We start from the raw sequence: 27,843 nt of genomic DNA, 5'->3' as shown, positions 1-27,843 counted from the left end.
ACAGAAAACAAGGCCGCAGCCTCAACAGATTCGCCCAGTAGCAAATCAAACTCCCTAAGTGCTCCCAACATCTCCCATTCTCGGATGGCTATACTAGCTACATCACTAATGGATTTCCTACTAAGGGCATCGGCCACAACATTGGCCTTTCCCGGATGATAGTGCAACTCAAAATCATAATCCTCGATGAACTCCATCCACCTCCTCTGCCTCAAATTTAAGTCTCTCTGTGTAAACAGATACTTCAAACTCTTGTGATCCGAGAATACCTCGAACCTCTCACCATAAAGGTAGTGCCTCCAGATTTTCAAGGCAAAGATCACAGCCGCTAACTCTAGGTCGTGTGTGGGGTAATTCTTCTCGTGTATTTTCAATTGACGTGAGCCATAAGCTACCACTTTCCCTTCTTGCATTAACACACAACCCAAACCCTCTCGTGAGGCATCACAATAAACCGCATAACCCATCCCTCTCTCCGGAATAATCAACACCGGAGCGGTGGTCAATCTAACTTTCAGCTCTTGGAACGACTTTTCACAAGTCTCACTCCACACAAACTTGACTCCCTTCCAAGTCAGTCTAGTCAACGGTGACGCTAGCCTGGAGAAATCTTTCACAAACCGACGGTAATACCCAGCCAATCCCAGAAAACTGCGGATCTCAAACACATTCTTAGGCTGTGCCCAATCTTGCACTGCCTCAACCTTGGATGTATCAACAGACACCCCTTCCCCGGATACCACGTGGCCTAAGAATTTGACTTCCCTCAGCCAGAACTCACACTTCCCAAACTTGGCATACAGCCTATGGGCTCTAAGCAACTCAAGCACCACTCTCAAGTGTTCCTCGTGCTCCTCCTTTGAAGGCGAATAGATGAGGATGTCGTCCACGAAGACGACCACAAATCGGTCTAAGAACTCCCGGAAAATCCGGTTCATCAAGTCCATAAAGACTGCCGGTGCATTGGTAAGCCCAAATGGCATCACCAGAAACTCATAATGGCCATACCGCGTACGGAATACCGTTTTCGTAATATCTTCCTCCCTGACCCTCAACTGGTGGTAACCCGATCTCAAGTCTATCTTAGAGAAACAACGGGAACCCTTCAACTGGTCAAACAAATCATCTATACGGGGCATAGGGTACTTATTCTTAACCGTAGCCCGATTCAACTTCCGGTAGTCAATACACAATGTCAAGGCACCATCTTTCTTTTTAACAAAGAGGGCCGGTGCTCCCCACGGTGAAACACTAGGGCGAACAAAACCCTTATCTAGCAATTCCTGGAGCTGAACTTTCAACTCAACCAACTCTGCTGGAGCAAAACGGTAAGGTGCCATAGAAATCGGCGCCGTACTAGGCACTAAATCAATAGAGAACTCTATCTCTCGGTGAGGTGGCAAACTAACAAGATCTTCGGGAAAGACATCCGAATACTCACAAACCACCCTCGGCAACACAAGCTGGGTCTCACCACTCTCACCACTCTCAAAGCTGGCAAGTAGACTACTAAGCTCACTTCGCCCTCGCGAATCATACCCCGGTGGCAAAACACTACCAACCCAGTCTCCCAAGAAATGGAACCACTCCCCGCTCAAGGTACATAACGTGACCCTCTGGCGGTAGCAATCGATAACAGCCCGGTATGACGATAGCCAGTCCATACCCAAAATAACATCAAAACCCTTCATGGGCATGACAACAAATGGAAAAGGAAGCCTATAGTCGGCGACCTCTATATCACATCCTCTAACACCCTGTTTCAAGATCAACTCACCACCCAAAGGCGATACCACACAAATAGGAGATGCTAACTGTGCTAACTCCAATTCCAAAACAGATGCAAATGCAGCAGATACAAAAGAATGAGATGTACCCGTGTCTATCAACACATTAGCAACCGAGTTGCAAAACAGAAAAGTACCTCTCACTACCGATGGAGCCGGTACTAAATCCTACGCGGTAACAGCATACACGCGCCCCGTAGGCCCTTGGTCTACCTGCTCACCTCTCGGAGCAAAAGACTGCTGCATAGACTGGGATGACGAAGCTCCCGGATTGGCCCTCGAGGCCTGCACAGACTGAGCTGGCTGAAAACCCTGCGTCTGCCTGGAACCAGACGCTCCCGAAGTGGCACTCAACTGTGGGCAAAACCTCTTCAGGTGCCCAGGCTGTCCACACTGATAACAAGACAAGGGCTGCCTCCTGCCCAAACTCTGACTCTGCGGTCTAGCTGAAGAAGAAGCAGCTCTCTGACCCCCACCCTTCTGCGGGCAAACAGAAACCTTGTGACCCAACTGGCCACACTTGTAACAGGTGAAATCCCCCTGACCACCTCTCCCAGAGCCTGCACTCGGGACTGGGAAGGTCGATCTAGCAACACCACCCTGCGACTGCTGAGGGTTAGAACCCCTCTACCTCCTGCCATCACCCTGGCCATCTTGGCTCCTCTTGGAGCCTCTCTGCCCCTCATCCTCCTCCTGCATCATGAGCTCCATATGAGCTGCAGCATCCACTAAGTGCCTATACTCTCGGATATAAGACCCACCAACTCTCAACTTGAGGCCCCGCCTCAACTTCCGCTCAAACTCATAGCAACGGCGTTCCTCAGACGCCACCAGTTCAGGTGCAAACCTAGACAGACTAGTAAAGGTAGCCTCAAACTCAGCCACTGACAAGCCCTGCTGATTAAGCCGGCTAAACTGATCCCTCAGCTTCTCCCTAGCTGCTGCAGACAAAAACCTCTCCTGAAAAGCATTTATAAACGCCTCCCAAGTACCACCAACACGAGCCTTCTCGTACTTCCACCATTGACCCGCATCTCCCTTCAGCTGGAAGGATGCCAAGGTCACTTTCAGTGCTCCGTCCTCGATGCCAAGCATCTCGAACGTCTTACTCATTTGCTCTAGCCACTCATCAGCCTTCAGTGGCTCCTTCGGATCCCCGATAAACTCATCCGGATTAGACCGGAAAAACTCCCTCTTCAAGAAAGAAGGCCCTGCCTCAGATGCCTGATTCCCAGCTCTAAGAATACCCAAAGCTCCTGCTATCTCTCTGGCCAAGGCACCCATGGCCTGCCGACCCACTGGCTCGGCCACATTGACCTGACCAACTCCCTCCTGCACTGCCGGAATCTCACCCGGTAACGGTACTTCCTGCCTCGCAGGTCTACCACGCCTAGCACCTCTTCCTCGTCCTGACATCCTAATAAAGGTAACATAGAACATTAGCACATTCACAAATGTGCCGAAACTAAACACTCACGTCCTAATGCATGGACAACTGTAATTCACTCCACGTAAGCACATAAACACATAAGCACTTACGAATTTCATTTCCGGATAATGATAGTCCCGAGGCGTTACTAGAGTTCCGGTTAGAAACAGCATTGATCATGTGCTTTTCCAACAAGACTCCCAGAAACCCAAGGATCCAATCAACATCCTAGAAACTAAATCCCATACCCACATAGTCACATAAGCATGTTATCAATCAATCACATAGCATATGATACTACATCTAAGTCTCTATCAAGCGAGACAAACCCATTGTGATCCAAATCACTTCCCACGTACCCAAAGTATTCGAACCCGGTACGCTCTGATACCAAGTTGTAACGCCCTCAAAATAATAACATTAATCCCAACAAATAAGATATGCGTTGATATGTAAAAGTTCCACAAAACCCAATCTATTTTTTAATTTTTAAATTGAAACATCAATTGTTTATGTCCATAAAACAAAACTGATAAACACATATCCAAAAGTTACACATTTTTTTATTTGTTTTTAATATGTAGGATATTTACAAATGAAAAATGTTTGACACCTCAAAATTTTTTTCCATATAATTTGACTTATAATGATATAGTTATAAGTGCCAATTTTTATACAAACATGAGAAAAGAATTAATTAAATTATATATTTTAACCAACCATATACTCAAATTTTGACTATTTCAAGATATTATTTCACTATAATTCCAATTAAGAGGATCTTCAACCCTTAATATTTTTTTATCAAATTATAATTTGATAAAAATTTAAAAAGATGAAATGTTGAAAATTATTGTTTTTTCCATCAAAATTGGTGAAAAGAAAAAAAAAATGGGATAAGAATGAAATTCTTTTAAAAATTGCAAAAAATTTAATGAAAAATTTAAAGTAATTCATATAGAGTCAAAAAATTTATTCAAATTTAAAATCAAATTAAATAAAAAAATTAAAAGAAAATGATGAAAGTTTAAAAATATTTTGAAACATTCTTATTCTTAAAGACCAGAAATCTATGTGTGTATTATATTCATAATGTATTTTTTGTTATGAAATTGAAATCAAAACAAATGTAACTTAAATTATTGGATTAATAATAGAAACATCATATTAATTATTGTTTAATATTACTTCACTTCACATTTAATAATGAAAATATACAAATTTAAAAGTTATAATTAAGACGAATATACAATTTTATTATTAAATGTAAAGTGAAGTGATATTTAACAATAATTAATATGATGTTTCTATTATTAATCTAATAATTTAAGTTACATTTTTTTTTATTTCAATTTCATAACAAAAAATACAATATGAACACAATACACACATGGATTTCTAGTCTTTAAGAATAAGAAGTTTTCAAAATATTTTCAAACTTTCATCATTTTCTTTTAATTTTTTTTTATCTAATTTGATTTTAAATTTGAATAATTTTTTTGATTTTATATGAATTACTTTAACTTTTTATTAAATTTTTATCAATTTTTAAAAGGATTTCATTCTTATCCCATTTTTTTTTTCACCAATTTTGATGGAAAAAAACAATAATTTTCAACATTCTATCTTTTTCAATTTTTATCAAATTATAATTTGATAAAAAAAAATATATTAAGGGTTGAAGATTCTCTTAATTGGAATTATAGTGAAATAACATATTGAAATAGTCAAAGTTTGAGTATGTGGTTGGTTAAAATATATAGTTTAATTAATTTTTTTCTTATGTTTGTATAAAAATTGACACTTATGACTACATCATTACAAGTCAGATTATACGAAAAAAAATTTGAGGTGTCAAACATTTTCCGTTTGTAAATATCCTACATATTAAAAAAAAAAATTTAAATGTGCAACTTTCGGATATGTGTTTATCAATTTTGTTTTATGGACATAAACAATTGATGTTTCAATTTAAAAATTAAAAAATAGATTGGATTTTTTAGAGATAAAATAAGTCATTTAACTCTTCTATACACTATTTAAGATGGACTATTTAATCACATAAAAAAATAAAAATTATATTTAGAGATTATCCTTATATATTATGCTATTATATAAAAACTATAGTTGTAACAAATTAACTATGATATATATGAAAAGGTATATTAAGCTTTCATTTTCAATTAATTGAATTATAATTAACAAACTAACAAATAGTTGTAATTGTATAATTGGATGGAAAGAGGATAAAAATAAATAACACAATAATATTTAAAAGTTTTAAATTTACCTAATGTTATAGTAAAATCTTGGATTCTCAATAAATTTTCACATTTTCTATAAAATTAAATGACAATAAAAAACAAAAAATTTTGATACCTATGTTTTTACTTCAATTTTATGGTCTTCATTGAAGAAAACAAAATCCGATCAAAATTTTAGGCACAAAATGGACATAGATACTTCGATTGCAACCATAATCACTAATAATTCTTCTCCACCATGCAAACCTGTAAACAAACACATAAACCTCACTAAAACCGAAACCGAAACCGAAACCGAAACCAAACCTAATCAAAACCAAAACCAAACCAACAACAGAGAAAGAGAATCACACATGAAAAAAAAAATAAATAAATAAATAAATAAATTTATGGAATGAGAGAATGTTACCTCCAACAACTTAGACCTCACCTAATCCAATCCATTAGCTCATCTGCTAGTGACCGCGAAGTCTAAGAGTTAGGATGACTAATCAGATTATTCTTTAAATAAGACTTAAAAATTGATTAATTTGTCTCATTAAGTGATTTAAAATTTTAATAGATATACATAAGAAAAATAGATAATTATATTACTAAATTATAATTCAAATTTAGATATTATCATATTTTTTTGAGATCCATATCTAAATTCTTATTTTTTTAATAAATTTTTTTGTGTGGTTTCTATTCGGTTTTTTGTTTTTTCTCAATTTATTTAAGATGGAGCTATGGGTTTCTATTTTTTTTTAATTTAATTTATCTATGGTTTCTGTTTGTTTTTAATTATTGTTATTCAGGTAAGTTATGATGTGAGTTAGATATATGATAGACATGTGGGTTTTATTGATTTAAAGTGTGATGGTGGAAGACATTTTCAAATTAGATTTGTTCAGATAAACTTTAAAGATTTTTAAAATTTAAAATTAGATATCGAGATGCAAAAGAAAGATTTTAACTGAATAAATAAAAATAAAATTTATTAATTTTTTTTGTTTGTTTATCTGATTTTTAGTTTTTTTTTTTTTGGTGGTTATGCTATAATATAATATATATAAGATATAGATAGATATTCACAACTTTCATAAAAAATATTAATCGATTTTTTAGGAAAGAGAGAACGTAGGCAAGTTTTACTATTCTTTTTTTTAGAAATCGATGAGAGAGATTAGGACGGTGAAATTATGAAATATTTTTGTTATCTTTCCATTTGAAATTCATAAATCAAAAGATAATTAGTATCTCTAAAATAATTAAATAAATAAACCAATCAACAGTTTTTTAAAATCTTTTTATAAATTGAAAAATCAATAATTTTAGAAAATCGATTAATTTGTCGGTGATTTAAAATTTTGATAGATATACATAAAAAATAGATAATTATATTATTAAATAATAATTTAAATTTAGATATTGTTATATCTTTTTGAGATACATATCTAAATTTTATCTTCTTTATTTTTGTATGGTTTCGATTTTTTTTCCAATTTATTTTAGATGGAGTTGTGGGCTTTTATTTTTTTTTAAATTTAATTTATCTGTGGTTTCTATTTACTTTTAATTATTATTATTTAGGTAAGTTATGATGCAAGCTAAATATGTGATAGATATGTGAGGTTTATTGACTTAAAGTATGATAGTGGGAGATATTTTCAAAATTAGATTTGTTTAGATAGACTTTATAGATTTTTTAAAATTAAAATTAGATATTGAGAGGCAAAAGAAATATTTTAACTGAATAAATAAAAATCTAATTTATTAATTTTATTTCTTTGTATATCTGATTTTTATTTATCTTTATTTTTTTTTTGTTATGTTATAATATAATATATAAGATATAGACGGATACCCCCAACTTTTATGAAAAATATTATCTGATTTTTTGGGGAAGAGAGAACGCAGGCAAGTTTTAATATTTTTTTATAGAAATCGGTGATAGAGATTAGGATGGAGAAATTATGAAATATTTTTGCTATCTTTCCTTTTGAAATTCATAAATCAAAGGATAATTATTATCTCTAAAATAATTAAATAAATAAACCAGTCAACAGTTTTTTAAAATCTTTTTATAAATTGAAAAATCAATAATTTTAGAAAATTGATTAATTTGTCTGTGATTTAAAATTTTGATAGATATACATCAAAAAAATAGATAATTATATTATTAAATCATAATTCAAATTTAAATATTGTTATATCTTTTTGAGATCCGTATCTAAGCTCTTGTCTTCTTTATTTTTGTATTGTTTCTATGTGTTGTTTTTTTTTTTCAATTTCTTTTAGATGGAGTTGTGGTTTTTATTTTTTTTTTAAATTTAATTTATCTGTGGTTTATATTTATTTTTAATTATTATTATTTAGGTAAGTTATGATGCGAGTTAAATATGTGATAGATATGTGAGCTTTACTGATTTAAAGTATGATAGTGGGAGATATTTTCAAATCAGATTTGTTTAAACAGACTTTATAGAGTTTTAAAATTTAAAATTGGATATTGAGAGGCAAAAGAAATATTTTAACTGAATAAATAAAAATTTAATTTATTAATTTTATTTGTTTGTATATCTGATTTTTATTTTTATTTTTTTTTTGTTATGTTATAATATAATATATAAGATATAGAGAGATACCCACAACTTTTATGAAAAATATTATCTGATTTTTTGGAGGAGAGAAAAAGAATGCAAGTTTTAATTTATTTATTTTTTTGAAAATTGGTGAGAGAGATTATGATGAAGAGATTATGAAATATTTTTGTTATCTTCCCATTATTATTTCTAAAATAATTAAATAAATAAAACCAATAGGTTTTTTTTAATCTATTTTATAAATTGAAAAATCAATTATTTTAGAATGAGAGTTTGGAGCTCTTAAGAGGCTGGCTTCCCATTAGAAACCACATTTTTCTTATAAAATATATAGATAGATATAGATATAGGTATTTATATTTATTTTAGATATTTTTTAATATACAAATTATTTTTTTAGATTTTTTATTAAAACAATTTAATAATTCCATCACTAACCATAGTATATGGAAGAAGTTGAAAAGGGTGCTGCAATAACAATGAGAGAAGTCAAAGGCTTGGGAGTTGGGAAAAGCCAATAAATACTGAGGTTATTTTGATTTTTAAATCAAAAAATTAAAAAATTACGATTAGCATATTAGAGCTCTCACAAAGTTTGTGGATTAAAAACCCACTTTTCCTTATATAATATATATATATATATATATAGCTAGATAGATAGTAGCTTGTTCTGCTTGATCTGATATATTCAATAATATATAGAATAAATTCCCTTGATCTCCATCATAAGGATAAAAAAAAACTAATCTTTAATCCTTCATGAGTTATTTTGAGATCTAATCTTCTCCATAGCTACTTTATTCTGTTCTGGAATATGTTAAACAATGTTGTATCCTTTGATAACACTGCGTCTATTTGTAATGATTCCTTTCCTTTAACTCTCTTATCGGAATATTTAATGATTAAATCTTTAGAAGAATTTGAGATAAGTGAGATTGTAATCGCCACGTTCTTCCATCAAATAATATCACAGATCCTAAACCATGGCTTTATATAGGGCTTGAGAGAGGCGCGCAGGTAATAATCTACCCTGCACCGCCCCAAATGAAATCCAAGCCCTCCACGTGTTCTATTAAGATCCAACGGTCCCAAGACGTTGGGACGCAGGGGGTAAAAGTAGCTGTCATGCCCAAAATAATCTCAACATGTTTAATACATCAAACCCTATTCATTAAATAGATACAACCATTCTCCAACATTTACTTCAGAACTCTTCAAGATTTGTACAAAAGGTTCCACATGCAAATTATACATTCATTGGTAAGGAAACACATGAATCTATAGCATGTAGGGCATTAAGTTTTTTTTAAAAAATAAATAAATAAAATGCCCTCGCAGGCTACAACTTCCAAGGCTTAAGCCCGGTTACACAAAAATGGTCTCTCAGACCCATACAAGAATAGCCCTTGGCTAACAATTAAATCACAACAAAAGAGAGTATTACTCTTCACAACATTTCCACGCCTTCAATTCGGCGGGATCACGACATATTTACCTGCACCAAAACCCATAGGGGTAAGCATAAAGCTCAGTAGAGAATTCTCACAAAGTATATACAGTTATTCAAATCCCCTCGATATTAAAAGTGCATAGGTAATGCCATGCAAATGCCAATAATGAAGGAAAATTTCATTTCAATGCACTATTTGGAAATCATCATGTTCTTCATAATATTTTTCAATCTCATCAATTTCAAAACTTCCAATATTTAAATCAATAGGGGCGGTAAATACGACACTGGTAATCCCTAGGTTGGTGTCTGCAAGTAGGCTCAACAAGCACTACCAATACCCCACTTTACCAGTTGCTAACCGGAAGGGAAGTGGTGCCTCCTCCGCGCGTGTTTTCGGTCTTTCACCCCGGATACTCAGGCCAACTTATCAATCTCATCTACACCGCCTAACCTAACTTACCAACGTATGTACCCCTTTAACAATTCCATAGTTCTTGTTACAATTAATCTTTCTCAATGTAAACGTTTTTCCAACTCATGTCAAGATGTCCAATAATGATAATAAATCGATTGAGAATGTGATGTAAATAATTACTAACTCATAGCATTTCTTTATTTCAAAATATCTCAAAAAAGAATATCCACAATCACCTTCACAATTCCCCTTTCAATGTTCCTTCACAAAACAACCATATGTCATTAACACATATTTACAATTTCTCATTTCACAAGTCTCAACAATTAGGTCCCTTCAAGATTACATATGATGTTTCCAAATATTAATCTCCAATGATTACAATTCTCACAACCCATGGTGTACCACAATTGCCATTCACAACATTACATGTTCAAGTGTCAGTGATAATGTTAAAATGACATCTCATTTCACAAACATCAAGTAAATTGCCATTTTGCTAAACATTTGATGAAACTTACTCTCATTCATCCCCTTGGCACAAGAAAATAAATAATTTCAAGGGCATTTTCCATTTTTCCAAAATCCTAATTTCTAGGGTTTTCATTAGAAACAAACCTTCCTCTTTTTTTCTTTTTTTTCCAAGAGAAACTCCATTAACTATTTTTCATGAGTTTAATAGAGGAAAACCCTCAAGAAATAGTAAAAAGATTGAGATACAAACCCACATTCAAAACTCTCTACATTTTGAATCAAAAATCTAAAATGAACACAAAACTTCAAGAACACTTTTAAATCAATATCAATCTAGCAAAACTTGTATATATCACTCAAGAAATCCCTACCTCAAGGTCTTGATGAAGAAAAATGGAGATGAAACCCTAGATCGAAAAGATGGGAGATCCTTGACTTCCACCACACCAAGTGAAGCTCTAGCCCTAGATTTTCAAGATTAGAGAGAGATGATGATGATCTTGACTCAAGATTTGCAAGAATCAAAGTGTTTCGGTGTTTGAGAAGGTTTTCTAGAGAGAAGGGAAAATAGAGTTTAGAGTGAGAGAGAAGTGTCTAAAATGAGAGATACATTCAGACCAAAAAGAAATAAAAAACAGAGTTTCGGACTGCCCAGTTGGCTGCACGTGTGGCGCCCCTCCCCGTACGTGCGGCGGCCTCCACTGCCCGGGCTGCGGCGGCCCCAACTGCTCGAGCGGCCCACCTCCACCGCTCATGCGGCCCACTTTCCTTGCTCGTGCGTCAATTTCAGGATGCAAGGTTTGGTGTTTCCACCCTCACCGCTCGTGTGGCCACTCCCGCTGCTCGTGCGGCCTAAGTCCGCATGTGCAGCCTAGGGCCCCGAACATGCAGCCCTGGCCCAACAAACCAAGTTTTCCGCTTCACTCCCGGACACTCCAGACTCACTCGCGCACTCTTCGAAACAACCGAAATTCAACACCGAACGAAATAAGACTAGAACTCTAATCTAGAGGACCACTTCCGGACGTTTCAAATCCAACGAAGATAAAAGGGAAACAAAATGAAGAAAGAAAAAGGGAAGAAGGACCCGGTCGTCACAGTAGCAATTTAATGGCTGTTACAGAAATAGATTGCAACTTTGGAGGTATTCCCGTGCTCGACATGTGGCATCATCATAGCGAGATTGCAGCATAAGAAAATAGGTTATGGACTATGGGAATATTTAAGATAATAATAAAAAATTAAGAATTCTTGAAGCCTTTTGGATTCTAAGACCAAGTATAGAACCACCACCGAACAGCTAACGTGGATTATTTTATTGATGGCCTTGTGGGTCCCATAATGTACGTGTATAAACACGTTCTGATACATAATAAACAATAATATAGGAGCTCCATTGACAAAGTCTTCGTCTTCTTCCTCTAGATCTCTGTAAATTTCTTCAGAGTCTTCAATGGCTAATAAAAGTCCTCTAAACACATACACAGTTCTGTTATTGCCTCTTCATATAGATATTTGCAACGTCCATCAACGATCATGCAACAAATCTTTTTCTGAATTATGTTCTGCTTCTCCCTCAAAATAAATATCTCTTCTAATTTCTTCAGATGCTCTGTATATGATTTCTCAATATCCTCTTTACACTTGATAATATGATCAATTTTATCAATATTCTCTATAAATAATATCTCTGTTCTTCTCTGATGAATATCAAATATTTCTTTATAGGTCTTCAAAATAGATGTTCTAATATTGATAGAATCAATAATACATGCTTTCAAAACTAAATGATATAAGTTCTTAACAATATCACCTGGAATATGCTCTGAAATATTATTGATCGATGGATTTAATAGTTTCCACGCGAGAATGATCGCCTCATCCTTAGAATGCTCTAGACACAATCTCTTCATACTTAGGCGCGCCAGGTTCTTCCGTCAGATAATATCACAGATCCTGAACCCTGGCATATATAGACATAAGGTTTTTTTTTAAATGAGAACTTATAGAGCTTTCGTATACAAAATTGATCATTAAATTAATCACATAAAATACAAATAAAATAATTAAAATGAAATTATATCTTTATGATAATCTTATCATGTGATATGTATGATTAAAATTATTTTATGGGATTAATAATGTCTCTATAATCTTATTGGTACAGGTTGAAAGTACAACCATAACGAATACCATAAGTTATTAAAAATTTATAATTTTCAACTCAATCTATTACAATAAAAAAAGAAAGGGGAGGTAAAGTACATTTTTTAATCACATAGTTCGATTCAAATTTTACTGTAATCCATATTATTTTAATTTAAACAATTTAATTTTTTTCATCTTCATTCTAATTAAAAATATATTAAATTCAATTATAATGAGTTTATTGTCAAAATAAATTTCAATCATTCAATACTCATTTTGAATTCTCACAATATAGTGAATTTCAAAGAGAAAAAAAAAAGGTTCAAAATTAGTGTTTCACATGAAATGAAGCTTTTACTTTGTAATGAAAACTTGAGTCATGTCATAGTCGGAGATTGACTTTAAGAACTTTCCAATTCAATCAGTGGGAAACCAGAAAAAGAATTTACATTATCAGTGTATTTATGGAGCTATAACAACAAGACAAGACAAGATATAACTTTTTTAGGCCTTGTTTGGCATATACTAAAAAAGTTAAAAAGTCAAAAAGTTATTAGCCTATTTAAGTCACATCGCCTCCCTACCACATCACCTTAAACTCAACTCATATTTCATAAAAAAGTCAAAAAGTATACTTATTTAGAACATTCCAAACAACCCCTTAGTGTGAAATCACACAAAAACAAAAACAAAAAAGCAACTTCATTACTATTCTCTCTTTATATATATGTTATGAAAGTAGAGAGAGAAGAGAAAAGAGAAACCCTATATTGAATTGAATGAATAATACAATAGGAGAAGCCTGTATATATAGGCAAAAAGGAAACCTAGATAGGTACTGAAAAAGATAGAGATAAGTATAGAAGGAGATAGAAATAGAGAGCGATACAATACAAATAGATAAGATACATCTATAATAATATACATCAAACACCTCCCCTCAAGCTCAAGGTGGTAAGTCAGATATCAACTTGAGCTTGGAGAGGAGATTAGAGAAACGGCCTGGAAGATGAGCTTTGGTGAAGAGGTCGGTGGTCTGATCAGTAGAGGTAACAAAGAGAAGATGAACATGGCCACTAGTAACATGTTGTCGTATGAAGTGGCAATCGATCTCAATATGCTTGGTGTGATCATGGAAGACATTATTGTGGGCAATCTAAATAGCACTTTGATTGTCACAATAAAGATTGGTGGCAGCTGAATGAGAAACACCCATGTCAGAAAGAAGCCAACGAAGCCACACAAGCTCCTGAGTAGTGTCAGCAAGAGCGCGATACTCAGGCTCGGTACTAGAACGAGCAACAAGGGTTTGCTTCTTGCTACACCAGGAAATGAGAGAGTTGCCCAAGAAAAAGCAAAAGCTAGTAGTGGAACGGCGATCAGTAGGATCCCCTGCCCAATCAGCATCAGAAAAGGCATGTAGCTATAGAGAAGAGTGAGGGAAATAGTGAAGACCATGAAACAGAGTTCCTTTGAGATAGCGTAAATTACGAACCAGAGCAGCATAGTGTGGAGAGCGAGGAGCAGTCATAAATTGACTGACAATGTGAACAGCATAAGCAATATCTGGATGAGTAACTGTGAGATAGACAAGACTACCAACTAGCTGACGATATAAAGTGGCATCTGACAATAAGGGGCCGCCAAGAGGTGCAAGATGAGTCTGATGATCAATTGGAGTAGTGACAGTCTTGCAATCGGTAAGGCTAGCACGAGCCAAAAGATCAGAAGTATACTTGGCCTAGGTAAGAAAATATTCAGAGGAATCTTGAGAAATTTCCAAGCCAAGGAATCATATCATTCACATAGAGGAGAAGGAGAATAGTACCGCGTTCCGTCTTACGAATAAACAAGGCAGAATCATGGGCACTGGAAGAAAAATCAAAGTCACAAATGGTAGAGCTGAACTTGAAAAACCAGGCATGTGGAGCTTGTTTTAAACCATACAAAGCACGGTAGAGTTTGTAAACCTTGTTTGAGGGAACAGAAGCACCAGGAGGGGGTTGCATATAAACTTCCTAAATGAGATCACCATTGAGAAATGCATTCTTGACATCCGTCTGAGAAAGGCGCCAGTGGCGAGCAGCAGCAACGGCAGGAGCAAATGTTTCCTCATAGTCAATCCTATATTCATGACTAAATCCCCGGATGACAATGTGAGCTTTGTAATGCTCAATGGAACCATCAGAATGAGTTTTGATCTTGTAAACCCATTTACAACTAACAGTACACTTTCCAGGAGGAAGATCAACTACATCCCAGGTATGAGTTTGATCGAAAGCCCGCAGTTCATCAGTCATAGCTTGTTGCCAATGAGGGTTAGAAGAAGCTTCTTGGTAAGAAGTAGGTTCATGAGAGAAAAAGGCAGTGGAACCAACAATATAATCACAGAGAAGAACAGAAGGTTGCCTTACCCGTGTAGAATGACGCTCAGGTGGAGGAGGAACCTCAATGGAAATAGGTTCCGGAGGAACCTCCACCAAAGCTAGAGAAGGCGTAGGGCCATCAGCTGACATAGGATCCTCAGGATGGACGATAGGCGTAGGCGGCTGTGGAAGCATGGAGCCAAAGTCTGCATCAAAGTCATCAGAAAACAAATCTATAGAATTATCAGTGAAGACCGGTTAGTGGGTGGACTGTGGTAGGTGAAACTTAGAAAGAGTGGAGAACATTTTGTCTTCCTAGAAGACCACATGACAGGAAATACGAAGACGCTTGGAGATAGGATCCCAACAACGATACCCTTTATGTTCGATACCATACCCTAGAAAACAACAAAGACGAGAACGAGGTTCAAGTTTAGTGTGTTCATGAGGCTGAAGTAGAACAAAACAAGCAGAACCAAAAACTTTAAGAGTGGTATAGTCAGGAGGAGAACCATACAAGTGCTCGTAAAGAGAAGTGTTAGCTATTACAGGGGTAGGGACACAATTGATGGTGTGGATGGCAGTGAAGGCAGCTTCTCCCCAAAATTTTTCAGGACAAGAAGAAGAGAGCAGAAGAGCCCGAGTAGTGTCTAGAATATGACGATGCTTTCTTTCGGCTTGTCCATTTTGTTGGGAAGTGCCTACACAAGATCGATGAGAAAGAGTACCATGAACCCGAAGAAAAGAAAGAAAATCAGAATCCAAGCACTTCTTAGCATTATCAGAACGAAAAAGCTTAATAGTACGAGAAAACTGAGTGCGGACCATAGTAGAGAAATCATAGTAAATCTGTTTAAGTTCAGAGTGATTTTTGAGAAAAAAAAGCCAAGTATAGCGAGAAAAATCATCAACAAAAATCACAAAATATTTGGACCCCCCCCCCATGGTAGGTCTGGGGGAAGGTCCCAAATATCTGAATGAACAAGATCAAAAGGAGCAGTAGAAATATAATTACTTTTATTAAAAGGTAATGCAGGTTGTTTAGTAATTTGACAAGATAAACAATCGACATCTTCAAGACAGACACGACCTAACTAACCACTAGAAAATAAAATTTTCAAATGACTAAAAGAGACATGTCCTAAGCGACAATACCAAAGATGAAAAGAAGACATAGTAAATGCGGCAGCAACAATAGAGGATTTGTGCAGACTGCGAAAACGGATAAGCTTAAACAGACGTCCATGCTTACGGCCTATCCCAAGGATCTATCTCGTCTGAGGGTCCTGCACCAAACAACCATTAGCATAGAAGGTAATAATTAGACCAAGTTCACATAACTGACCAACAGAGATAAGGTTCATTTTAAGAGAAGGAATATGGTAAGCATCAGAAAGAGACACAGTGGAAGTAGAGATTTGGCCAATATGACTAACAGGCATATGAGAACCATTAGAAGTATGTATAGTGGGAGCAGAAGAGGATAATGACAAAGAAGAAAATATAGTGGAGTCAGAAGTCATGTGATTATAGCAGGCAGAATCGAAATACCATGAAGAGTTACTTGAGGTTACTGAAAGAGCAATAGAAGGAGGAGTACCAGATTTGTGGAGCACCTAGTGGATAATGGACTCAACATCATCCATAGAGAAGGAAGGAGCAGAAGAACCCTCAGACACAACAGTAGCAGAACAAGAACCGTTACCAGATTTAGACTGAGACCCAGAACGAGAAGTCCCTTTCTTGGATGAAGTAGTGGGGGGAGCTCAAGGACAATTGCTTTGGAGATGGCCCGGAGCAGTCTTGTGACAAGTCAAGCATTCGTGAACCTGGCAGTGAACAAGAGAATGATTGGCTGGCAGACAGGCCTCGATTTCGACAATAACTGCATATGATTGGCTGTGAAGATGAGGAACTCTGAGAAGATGGCGTAGCAAGAACAGAATCCATGTCTTGAGATCTGAGACTCCCAAAACGAGTCTCCTCTAAGAGGAGCTCAGTAATGGCTTGCTCTAAAGTGGGCAAGGGAAAACGATGGAGCAAAGAAGCACATACAGGCTCAAAAGTGGTATAAAGAGCCATAAGAAACTGTAATAGTCGCTGATGATTTTTGTAATGACTCAGAATTTTTTTTTAAAAAAAAATACACAGCGCATAATTTAATTGAGCAAATTTTTGGATTTGACTGCTGTGTAAATTCTGTGTGAAAATAATTCGGTTTTGTATTTTTTTAAAATAGTTTCCGATCTCAGAAAATTATGAAATGTTTATACGTTGTTCACATACGAGTCTAGCACGTCGGGTAAAAATTTCAGAATTTATTGATGAGTATTTATTTTATGAAAATTCGCGGACTGATCGGTGTTCAGTCTAGTGTACAACAGAATTTGAAATTGAATTTTGGGTGTTTGGACCATGATTTTAGATAAATTAGTTGGACTTATTTTGGTATATAATTGGACCATGTTTGACTTATGGGTGAGACCCATAATTTAGATTCAATTTAATTTGAATTTGTCTATGACTCGTGTTTAACTGTTTGGTCCTTTTTAATTATGTGATTGGTAGTAACCATCTTGGGAATTGTTATTATTTATTATATAGGATTATAATAAATATTTGATGGTTGATTTTATGGTGTGTACTATGTGGAGAAAAATTATATATTTTATAAGGAATGAAATTAGATATATTTTTTGGTAGTAAGCAAAATATTATATTTTGTTGTGTGCAAAAATATTATATTTTGTGGTGAGAAAAATTATATCATTTTATAAATTATATTATAAAATTTTGAGGTGTTATTACAAAAATTATATTATATTATTTTTTTTTCGGAGAAATCAACTTTTGAAGAAACAAACCCACTTGGGGTAGCTTTCTCCCTTTTGCCTTGCCCATCTTTTTTTCCCTTTCCCATTCATTTCTTTTGAGGTTTGAAGCAGATGGCTCATGTCCGTCTCTGTTACCCAAAAGACAACCTAAGAGAGGGGGTGAATTAGGTTTTTCCAATTAAAATAAATAATATCCTAATAAAAATTATGACTAGCACAATAGATAAATATAATTAATGAAATAAAAATAATTAAAACAAGTGTCTTAACAACTTTTTCAGTTAATGATTTTAGCACAGTAAAAATGTGAAATATAGCTATGGCAATTTAAAATAAAATAAAGAGATAAGGGAGAGAGAGGCAAACAAATTTATAGTGGTTCGGCTTCAACTTGGCCTACGTCCACTCCTCAAGCTTCACTTGAGATTTTCCACTATCTTCTAGCTTCACAGGGGTGCTAGCAACCTCTTTACAAATGGAGCAATCCTCCACGGATTTTACACAGACTTCACAAGCCCAAATCCTTGCCAATCTTAGGTGATTCACAATCACTCTCACAATTTCAAGAACACAGTGTTTGCAACACTTTTACAAGATGAAATGGTATTTTTGCTTTCAAAGAAGCTTATAATAAATACCTCTCAAAGATAGATATATAAAATGAAGCTTTGATTTTTCTGTAAATTTCACACAGGAAAGATGGGCTTAAAGCTATAAGGCTCAGTATATAATTTCTGAGAATAGATGTGAGTGATTATAGATCAAAGAATATTTTTAGGTTTTTTTTGTAACTTGTTTACATTAGAGGCTTTGGTATATATAATAAAAATTATAGCCATTTATAGCCGTTGTATTCATTTGAATTTATAGTCGTTTATAGCTGTTTATAGCCGTTGTAGTCATTTGATTTTATAGCCGTTTATAGCCGTTGTACTTCCATCATTACCAATTTGAATATCTTCCACTCCATCATTACTAATTTGAATATCTCCCACTTGAATCTTTTGAACCTTTTGGCCTTTTAAACTTTTATAGCTGTTTATAACCGTTGTACTTCCATCATTACTAATTTGAATATTTTCCACTTGAATCTTTTAAACCTTTTGGCCTATTGTTGTGCTGGGTTGTTTGAACCTTTGTTTTGGGCTGTTTGAATTTCTAATTTAATCAAATATTAAATACATTCTAACAACATTTAGGATAAAGGTTTAGGTGAGAAATAATGTGACAAAATAAATTTTGATTCTCTTTTTCTCTTTCAAATAAATCATCAAAATAAATTTTGATTAAAATATAATTAAATAAAGGGCTGTGATTGAGACCTCCTCAATCCCCAACCCCCACCACCCCCACACACACGTGGCGGGTGGTGATTGGAGGAGAAGGAAAAAAAAAAAGAAAAATTGGCTAATCAAGAAAGAAAGGGGGTCAAAGAGGGTGGGGGAAAAGGGGGTCTTGATCATTTTTCTTTAATAAATCATGAAAATAAATTTTGGATTCTATTTTTCTCTTTCAAATAAATTAAAACATAATTAAATAAATCATCAAAATAAATAAGTCTAACAATCTCCCCCTTTTTGATGATGGCACACAATGATGTTTTAATTTGATTTGGGAGTAACAAGGACTCCCCCTCAAGTCATGCTCCCTGAATTTATTTCTAAATACATAGGTTAGCTCATGTGTAATAAATAAGCTTTGATCAATAACATGATATAAGATTAAGATATCAAACTATAAATACATAACATCAGATTAGTTTGAAAATAATACTATAATACATAACATCATATAATTTTCTCCCCCTGTGACATTATCAAAAGGAAATTATAGCTCAAAATCTGGAGGAGGAGGAGGAAAATGATAGTGATAAATGGCATCAAAAAAATAGATAATCAAAACAGATATATACATATATATATATATATATATATATATGATTCGCCCGCGTCTCTTTTTTGTTCGTCGAAAATCGCGTCGGACAAGCATCCTTGCTTTTGCGTCAGCCTACCGACAAAAGCGAGACAAGTCAATCAGCTGCCTCGGCTCTCTCTCCCTCTTGTCGTCTTCTCCTCCGTCTTCTTCTTAATCACTCTCTTTGCCTTCTTCTTCCTTATTCGCTCCGTGAGAGAGATAGAACAGAGAGACTGAGCAAAGCAGAAAGGTTGCCGAAAACTACTCTCTATTCAATTACATCTCTCTCTCCTACTACATGGCCTCGTCCTGTGCCCCGGCTCTCACTCTTCCCAACCTTCCTATGATGTCGATTGAGCAAATAATGGCAGCTCAATCAGACATTGAAGCCAATCATTTCACACTGACGTCCTATACGGAGACGGTGACTGCAGTCACAAAATTGGCTCACTGACTGCAGAACAGGACGAGTGAGCTCCATCAGGTCAATGCCCAACTCGCTCTGCTCCAACGCATGTACAAGGATGCGCGAGCAGAGATAGGCGCACTGAAGGCCGAAAATAAAGAGCTTAAATGGAAGACCACCTCCATGGTCCGATTTGGAGCAACGTCGTTCTTGGCTTTTGATAGTCAGCGGGGAGTGCTCGCTCTCGCCGAAAGCACGGGGGCAAGGATGTCAAGCGTCGCCCAAGGTGATAAAAAGAAGAAGAGAGCGGTGGAAGAGGCGAGTAAGTAAGATCGGCGTAGGGCCGAAAAAAAAATTAAGGGTTTGTTTGGTTTTTTTTTTTTGTTTTTATGTTTATTTTGATCAACGTATGGCCGTAAAAAAAATAAAGGGTGTTTTTTTTTATGTAAATATTTTTATTTTGATTTGTTTTTGTTTTTTTTTTGTTTAAGTACTGAAAAATGAAATTAAAAAACAAAAAAAAAAGATAAGAAAATTAAGCCCAAACAAAAACTAATAATGAGAAAAAAAATAAAAATAATACCAATAGAAATTAAACTTAATGAGGCAGTGGTGTTGCTGGAATGGTATGCAAAAAAAATACCATGATGGTTTTAAAAAAAATCAATGTATGCAAAGTTAATTTTACCTCAAGATACAGAACCCAAAAAAATTACACAGTTGAGAATAGCAAACTGTTAAGGAGAATAAATGTATGAAGGACTTGAGAGCATTCAACTGATATAAATGTTTCCATATCAATGTAGCAATACACATATATCATTTTAACAAAAATCGAGTTCCACAGTCATAACAAAACTTTTTAAGTAGAAATCGACATTCCAAGCTTGCCACGAATAAAATTGAAGCGATCCTCGCTTAGGGGTTTTGTGAAAATATCCGCCAATTGCTTGTCAGTGTTTACAAATTCAAGTACAGTATCCCCTTTTTGAACATGATCTCTTAAAAAATGATGTCGAATTTCAATATGTTTTTTTCGTGAGTGTTGAACTGGATTTTTGCTTAAATTGATGGCACTAGTATTATTACATTTAATAGGGATATGATCATAATGCAAATCAAAGTCCTCTAATTGTTGTTTCATCCGAAGTATTTGGGCACTACAACTTCCGGAAGCTATATATTCAGCTTCGGCCGTTGATAAAACAACATAATTTTGCTTTTTGCTAAACCAAGATACTAATGAGTTACCAAGAAAGTGACAAGTGTCACTGGTGCTTTTTCTATCAAGTTTGCATCCGGCAAAGTTGGCATCCGAGTAACTAATTAAATCAAATGCAACAGCTCTAGGATAAAACAGTCCCAAATTTTGAGTGCCAACAAGATATCTAAAAATTCTTTTAACATCACTAAGATGTGATTCCATAGGATTTGATTGATATCTAGCACACATACAACACTAAACATAATATCGGGTCTACTTGCAGTTAAATAAAGAAGTGAGCCGATCATACCTCGATATTTTGTTTGATCAATGGACTTACCTTTTTCATCCTTGTCTAGCTTAATGGATGTGCTCATAGGTGTTCCAGCTATTTTTGAGTCATACATACCTGTAGACATCCCCGAATGTCCCGGGAGGGAAATCCCGTTTTGTTCATATGGGCTCACTATAGTTCAGGACTCAAATGTCACGGTCCTGTATCTAATCTCGCAGAGTGCAATGCAAGACCGATGAATCATCAAAGAGTCCAAATCCAACAAATCATTTTTGAAAATAGATTTTTTTGAAAGAAGTGCCATACATGGACTGCTTTGCCAGATACAGAGTCGCCACCTAAATATTTTATTTTGGGAAATTTAGGAAACCCTGACTCGTTTGCCTATGGCCACGTGTCCGTCATCACCAAAGTTGCCTCAGCTCGGGAACTTGGGTACGATTGGGGAAGGTCACTTTGTGAGCACCCCCGCTCGCCCGATCAAAGATCGGCCTCTACTAACCATGATATCAAGTTTTGAAAACATTATGTGCTCTTATTCCGGTTGTTAGCCTAGATTTACTACGTGATGCGCACAGCATACAAGTATAGACCGGATCGCCTGAATTGGAACAAAACATTTCATGTTTGTTTTTGAAAGCGGTTTGCTACTCGCAAGTAGGCTTAAAATGCAAATTTTGCCACCCTTGGGTGGGCTTAGAAAACATGGTTTTGTCACTATCTAGTGGGCTTAAAACTCACAGTCAATGCGTTATTCCAATTCAGATAATCCAACCTTCACCCACAGACATTCAGGCAGGTATATCACATAAGCAAATAGCCTCATGGTAAGCATGCTATCATGGCAGTCACTCACACGCATGCAAGGATGCTAAAGCATAAACACTTACCGAGTACTCCAAGCCAAAACAGAAGTTATGTTAGAAATCCATGCATGATCCTAACTATGCTGAAATGCCTAATGCAACACATACAAAAATGCAACTAAGATAGGCTCAGCTATTCTAAGATGGCATATGAAATGCAACAATTGATACACGTATTCAACTTGGAATTGAAATACGATGCAGTTAGTATGATGCGCCGAGCCCGGTGCGTGCAAGACAGATGAATGAATGCAAACATGCGAGCATAAGTATGCTAATTGAAACATGCCTAATCTAACCATCATAAGCTGATAAATAAAAGGGAGAAAGACGTTGGGTTGGAAGACATACATCACAGGCACGCACACTTATTACAAAATTGCACTCCTCGTAGAGTTCGAATAAATAGTACAGTCCGAATAGATAATAGCTACAGCTAATTATTACACAACATTAACTAATTAACAAACTAGCTAAGTAAGCATGTAAACTACATGAATGTGACTGCCTCAGCTCTGTTTTGGGTGACAATGGATGCATGCATGCTCGAGTCGCCTCGTCAGGAAATTCCATCGCGATGCCTCGTCTCGCCTTTGTTTGCAACTGATTTTAGAAATTTGCACAAGGCTCCAAGAGGCTGAAACTCTACCCTGGGAAGGCTGCCGACCAGATATTGGCTTGGAAAACACCTGCCTACCGACCACCCTTTGTGGTGGAAACCAAAAAAGGTGGTCGGCCTGCCAGAAAACCTAGTCGGCCGACCACTTTCTGTCCCTGGATTCTGGTTTTTCCTCAACAAAGGCAAGAGGGAGAGAAAGCAAGATATTTTCAACATATGTGTGCAAGACCACTCTCCCCGTCCTTGCACAAGCTCATGGGAGTGTAGACCTCAATCCTCGTGCCACCAATCACGCATCTCGATGCATGATGGCCGAGGAGACGAATTGCACGACTCAATGGAATGAATGCAAGTATGAACACATGAAGCCAACAATTCCATCATAGGCGATCAAGAATGTCGGGGACCAGAAATCGAGGCACGTTTTATCACTTGGAGTATGAAACGCCCCTCGTTTTCCGTGTTTGGACTAACTCCTACTCCAAACATAATGCAACAAATGAGGTATGCACAATGCGACTAGCATACACTCCTAAATGTAATGCAACCTAGTTATGCGGACATGCGAAGGATGACATGCAAATATGTAACTAGCATGCGCAATGCTATGAAACAATCAAAGGCATACTCAATGCTCATGATGCTATATGGCATACGCAATGCACATGGACTATATGGCATACACAATGCAACTAACAACCTAGCATACGCAATGCAAGGAATGGCATGGCATACACAGTGCCAACAACAACATATCATGCACAACACATTGTAACGCGGCATACACAATGCAAGATGGACTTAAACCAATGTGAGTGGACCTTAGCCACACTTTAATCAGTGGCCATATGATGAAAATGAGACAACCGAAATACATGCAAACATGCACAGATGCAAAGGACCGATCCTAAGGCACAACACGCAACTCTAACTAAGCATGGCAAAGGACGAAATATGGCATAGAATGGCACATGATACAGCTCTGAAATGGCATAAAAGATGGTCCTGAAACATGCAAATATGTCACCCAATGCATGCTAGATGGCCCGGGTACCGAAACTAGTGAAGTGCGTTACACTAGAGGTACCCAAAGCAATGCACAAATGGAAAAACCAACTCCAAAAAGACCCTAGGCAGGTCTGAAACAGTAGGAAAATAGTCTAAAATGATGGCTCAACATGCAAAGAAATGAAGCTCATTCAATGGTCCGAAAACAAGGCATTCATGGACAACTCTCAAGCACACTTAAGGAGTAGAAAACATGAGAATATGGCATTCATATAGGCTCTGAAATATGATGCAAAATGACCCCAAAGCATGAAAACACCTCAGTATATGCATGCAATAGACCTCAAATCTCAAAGCTAGGGATGGACATCGAACTACAAGTATGCAAAACAAGCATCATTCGACCATGAGACCCAAAAACAGAGCTAGGGCAGTCCAAAAAATGCACAAATCAGTTTAAGGCATGGCCAAAAAGTGCTAACATGAAGGGTCAAAACAACATGCAACATAGGCTAGTAAGCATGGTTTACACTACATGTATATGAAGCACAAGAGAGGTCACCAAACTAGCCAAAAACAGAAGTATGCCATGCCAAAATATGCCCAAAAACTCACTGAAACTCAGTCAACACATGCAAGAATGAAGTGCTCCTTTGGAAGGCCATGCAAGGGGTTATTTTACACATGCAAGATAGACACACAAAATGGAAAAACCACCTCTGGAAAGACGTTACGAGGGTCCTAAAACCCACCAAAAAGGTCCTAAAATTAGTCTAGGAAGCATGCAAGTGAAAGCCTCTTTGAAAGGCCTTGAATAGGATTGTTCTACACATGCATAATAGACATTCAAAATGGCCAAAAGAGCTCTGGACAGAGCTTGTGCAGACCTTAAAACTGACCAAATAGGGCCTGAAACATGGCTTCAAAACATGCAAAATTGAGCTCCTTTGGAAGGCCAACAAAGCTAGTAAACAAATCAAGGGGTGAGAGGGTCACCCCTCTCTGATTTTGAGGCTCAAAGACACATGTTAGCCACTGAAAATCCATTGGATTTCAGTGGCTAAAAGGCCAAACCAAGGCCAACACAAATGCTCCAATACATAGCTCAAAACATGAGGAAATGAAGCATGCAAAGGGGAAGATGACCCCAAACAGAAAAAAATTCTTAAACAAACATGTTTATAAGCTCAAAACAAATTTTTTTCAGTTTATGACAAAACCCAGAAATGCTTGCAAATAGGGCTAAGATATGAAGCAAAATAATGCTACAAAGAGGGAAATAGAGACGTACCTTTGTAGCACAGCAATGCAGTAAGCTCTGGACCAAGAAAGTGAGCCCTTAACCTCTGAAAGAAAGCTCCAAGGTAGTGGAGGTGTTGTGCTTGGAGGTGTAGTGCAATGGGTGCAAGAACAATGGTGTTTGAAGCTTGAAGGAGATAGATGTGGAGGGAAGTGTATGTATGACTTAGCCAAAGTGTTCCAACCCTTGCAAATGAAGAGGAGGGCCTCTCTTATAGGAGAAGAGGTCCAAGGCTTCTTGGAGAAGCCTCAAGCAAAGGGACCAAGCTTCTAAAAGAAGCTAAACCAAAGAGGTCAAGCTTCTTGAGGAAGCTAGACCAAAGGGATCAAGCTTCCTCAAGAAGCTTGACAAAAGGTCAAGCTTCTCTTAGAAGCTAAGAAAAAGGGACCAAATCTTCTTTAAGAAGGCAAAACAAAAGGGTTAAATCTCGGAGGATGGGACAAATGCCTCCCAGCTAGCACAGCTGTATTGCACTCAGGGAGACAAAAAAAGAGATGGCTGGCCAGCCAGTTCAAGTGGTCGGCCGACCACTTTCCCTGGTCGGCCGACCAGGGGTCAAAAGGGGCAGGTTGAAAAGGTGGTCGGCCATACCAGATTGGTGGCCTCCCAGGTGAATGCAACACAATAGTGGTATAGGAGACCAGAAAATGTGGCTCAAAAGTGAGGGAGACCAAGGGGTCAAAAGGGTCAAGCACCAAAGGTGGTCGGCCTACCCATATTGGTGGCCTCCCAGATGAATGCAACACAATGGTGGTATGGGAAACCAGAAATTATGGCCTAAAAGTGAGGGAGACCAATTTCCCGACAAGAAAACTGGCTGGAGGAGAGAGAAAAGTGGTCTCCAAGGAGAAAGCTGGTCTCCAAGAAGAAAAGGTGGTCTCCCACCCTTGTACCACCTCCCTAACAATGGAAATAGGGTTCATGCCAAAAATGAACCCTAACTGATGCAAAATGATCGGGGGTCAAAACGCGCAGTCGGGGGCCCCGAAAACTGACTGTTAAGCGCCGAAAGTGGCGTGCGACCCCGAAGGTGGTCTCTCTGGCCACAGTGTCCCTCCAGGGAGAGGAAACAAGGTGTGTGCCGAAAACCGGAGCAAACAGAAGTAGTTAAGCGGTCCCGAACCGAGGCACGCGGCCGACGGCTCCGAAAACTAGAAACTAGTCTCCAAACGGAAACAGTGGCCTACGACTACGAAAAGTAGCCTATGGCCACTAAGAGATGGTCTACGAGACCTCTCCCTCCCTTCGGGAAGAGAAAATAGATCTTGGTTCGCAAACCAGGGCAAAGTACGAAAAGGTTCCGAAGCTCGGAGGCAAGGCTCTCAGCCGAGACTTTGCAACCTCAGAACGACCACAATATGCAACATCACCGAGCGCTCAGTCGGTGACGTCTGAATCATAAGGTTGGTTAAAAATGGGGTGTCTACAATACCAAACTTTTTGAGTAGTTCTTTTGTGTACTTAGCTTGGTTGATAAAAATTCATTCCTTACATTGTTTGATTTGAAACCCAAGGAAATAATTTAACTTCCCCATCATGCTCATCTCAAACTCACCTTGCATACACTTGGCAAATTCTTTACACAAGATTTCATTAGTAGCACCAAATATAATGTCATCCACATATATTTGCACAATAAGTAAATCATCATTTTTAGTTTTAACAAAAAGTGTTGTATCAATCGTTCCTCTAGAAAAAATTATTTTCAATCAAAAATTTACTTAATCATTCATACCATGCACGAGGTGCTTGTTTCAAACCATATAAAGCTTTTGATAGTTTAAAAACATGATTTGGAAAAGCATGATCTTCAAAACCTGGGGGTTGTTTAACATAAACTTCCTCATTTATAAAACCATTAAGAAAGGCACTTTTTACATCCATTTGATAAAGTTTGAAATCTCTAAAACATGCAAATGCAAATAACATGCGAACGGCTTCTAATCTAGCAACCAGAGCAAAGGTTTTATCAAAATCAATACCTTATTCTTGATTGTATCCTTGTGCAACAAGTCTAGCCTTGTTTCTTATAATTGTGCTGATTCATCAAGCTTGTTTCGAAAGATCCATTTGGTACCGATAATAGTATGATCTTTAGGTTTTGGCACAAGTTCCCACACTTTGTTTCTCTCAAATTGGTTAAGCTCTTCATGCATAGCTATCATCCAATGTTCATCGAATTCGTCTTCTTGAAAGCTTTAGTCTCAATCTATGAGAGAAAAACCAAGTTACTACAAATGTTTCTTAGTGAAGAGCGAGTTTCAATACCTTTTGTAGGGTCACCTAGGATTAAATCCATAGGGTGATTATGAACAAACTTCCATTCTCTTCGCAAATCATCATTGTTTCCTCCTTCTTCTTGAGGTGGGAGAATAGGTTGTTCAATCTCTTTGTTCAACGTACATGGTTGGTTCTCTTCTTTGTAGATACTTGAGTCTTCCACATTTGGTTCCAAATCTATATTATCACTAACAAT

At 36.6% G+C, this 27,843-nt stretch overlaps 1 protein-coding gene across 1 annotated transcript in view; it reads left to right on the top strand.

Annotated features, from left to right (window-relative positions):
• The window catches only part of LOC145821768 (uncharacterized), a 36,402-nt gene extending 23,809 nt beyond the window's left edge, over positions 1–12,593 (top strand). Inside the window, exon 4 of the mRNA XM_082918331.1 lies at positions 12,575–12,593. Within this exon, the coding sequence (XP_082774457.1) occupies positions 12,575–12,593 (19 nt within the window). The remainder of the gene's footprint in view (positions 1–12,574) is intronic.
• The last annotated feature ends 15,250 nt before the right edge of the window (positions 12,594–27,843 follow it).

This window comes from Camellia sinensis, chromosome 3 (genome assembly GCF_055761805.1).
Source record: "Camellia sinensis isolate YWXY chromosome 3, ASM5576180v1, whole genome shotgun sequence".
NCBI classification, from domain to species: domain Eukaryota; kingdom Viridiplantae; phylum Streptophyta; class Magnoliopsida; order Ericales; family Theaceae; genus Camellia; species Camellia sinensis.
The sequence above is the reverse complement of the archived record's forward strand: the minus strand, read 5'-3'. Positions and strand labels throughout refer to the sequence as shown.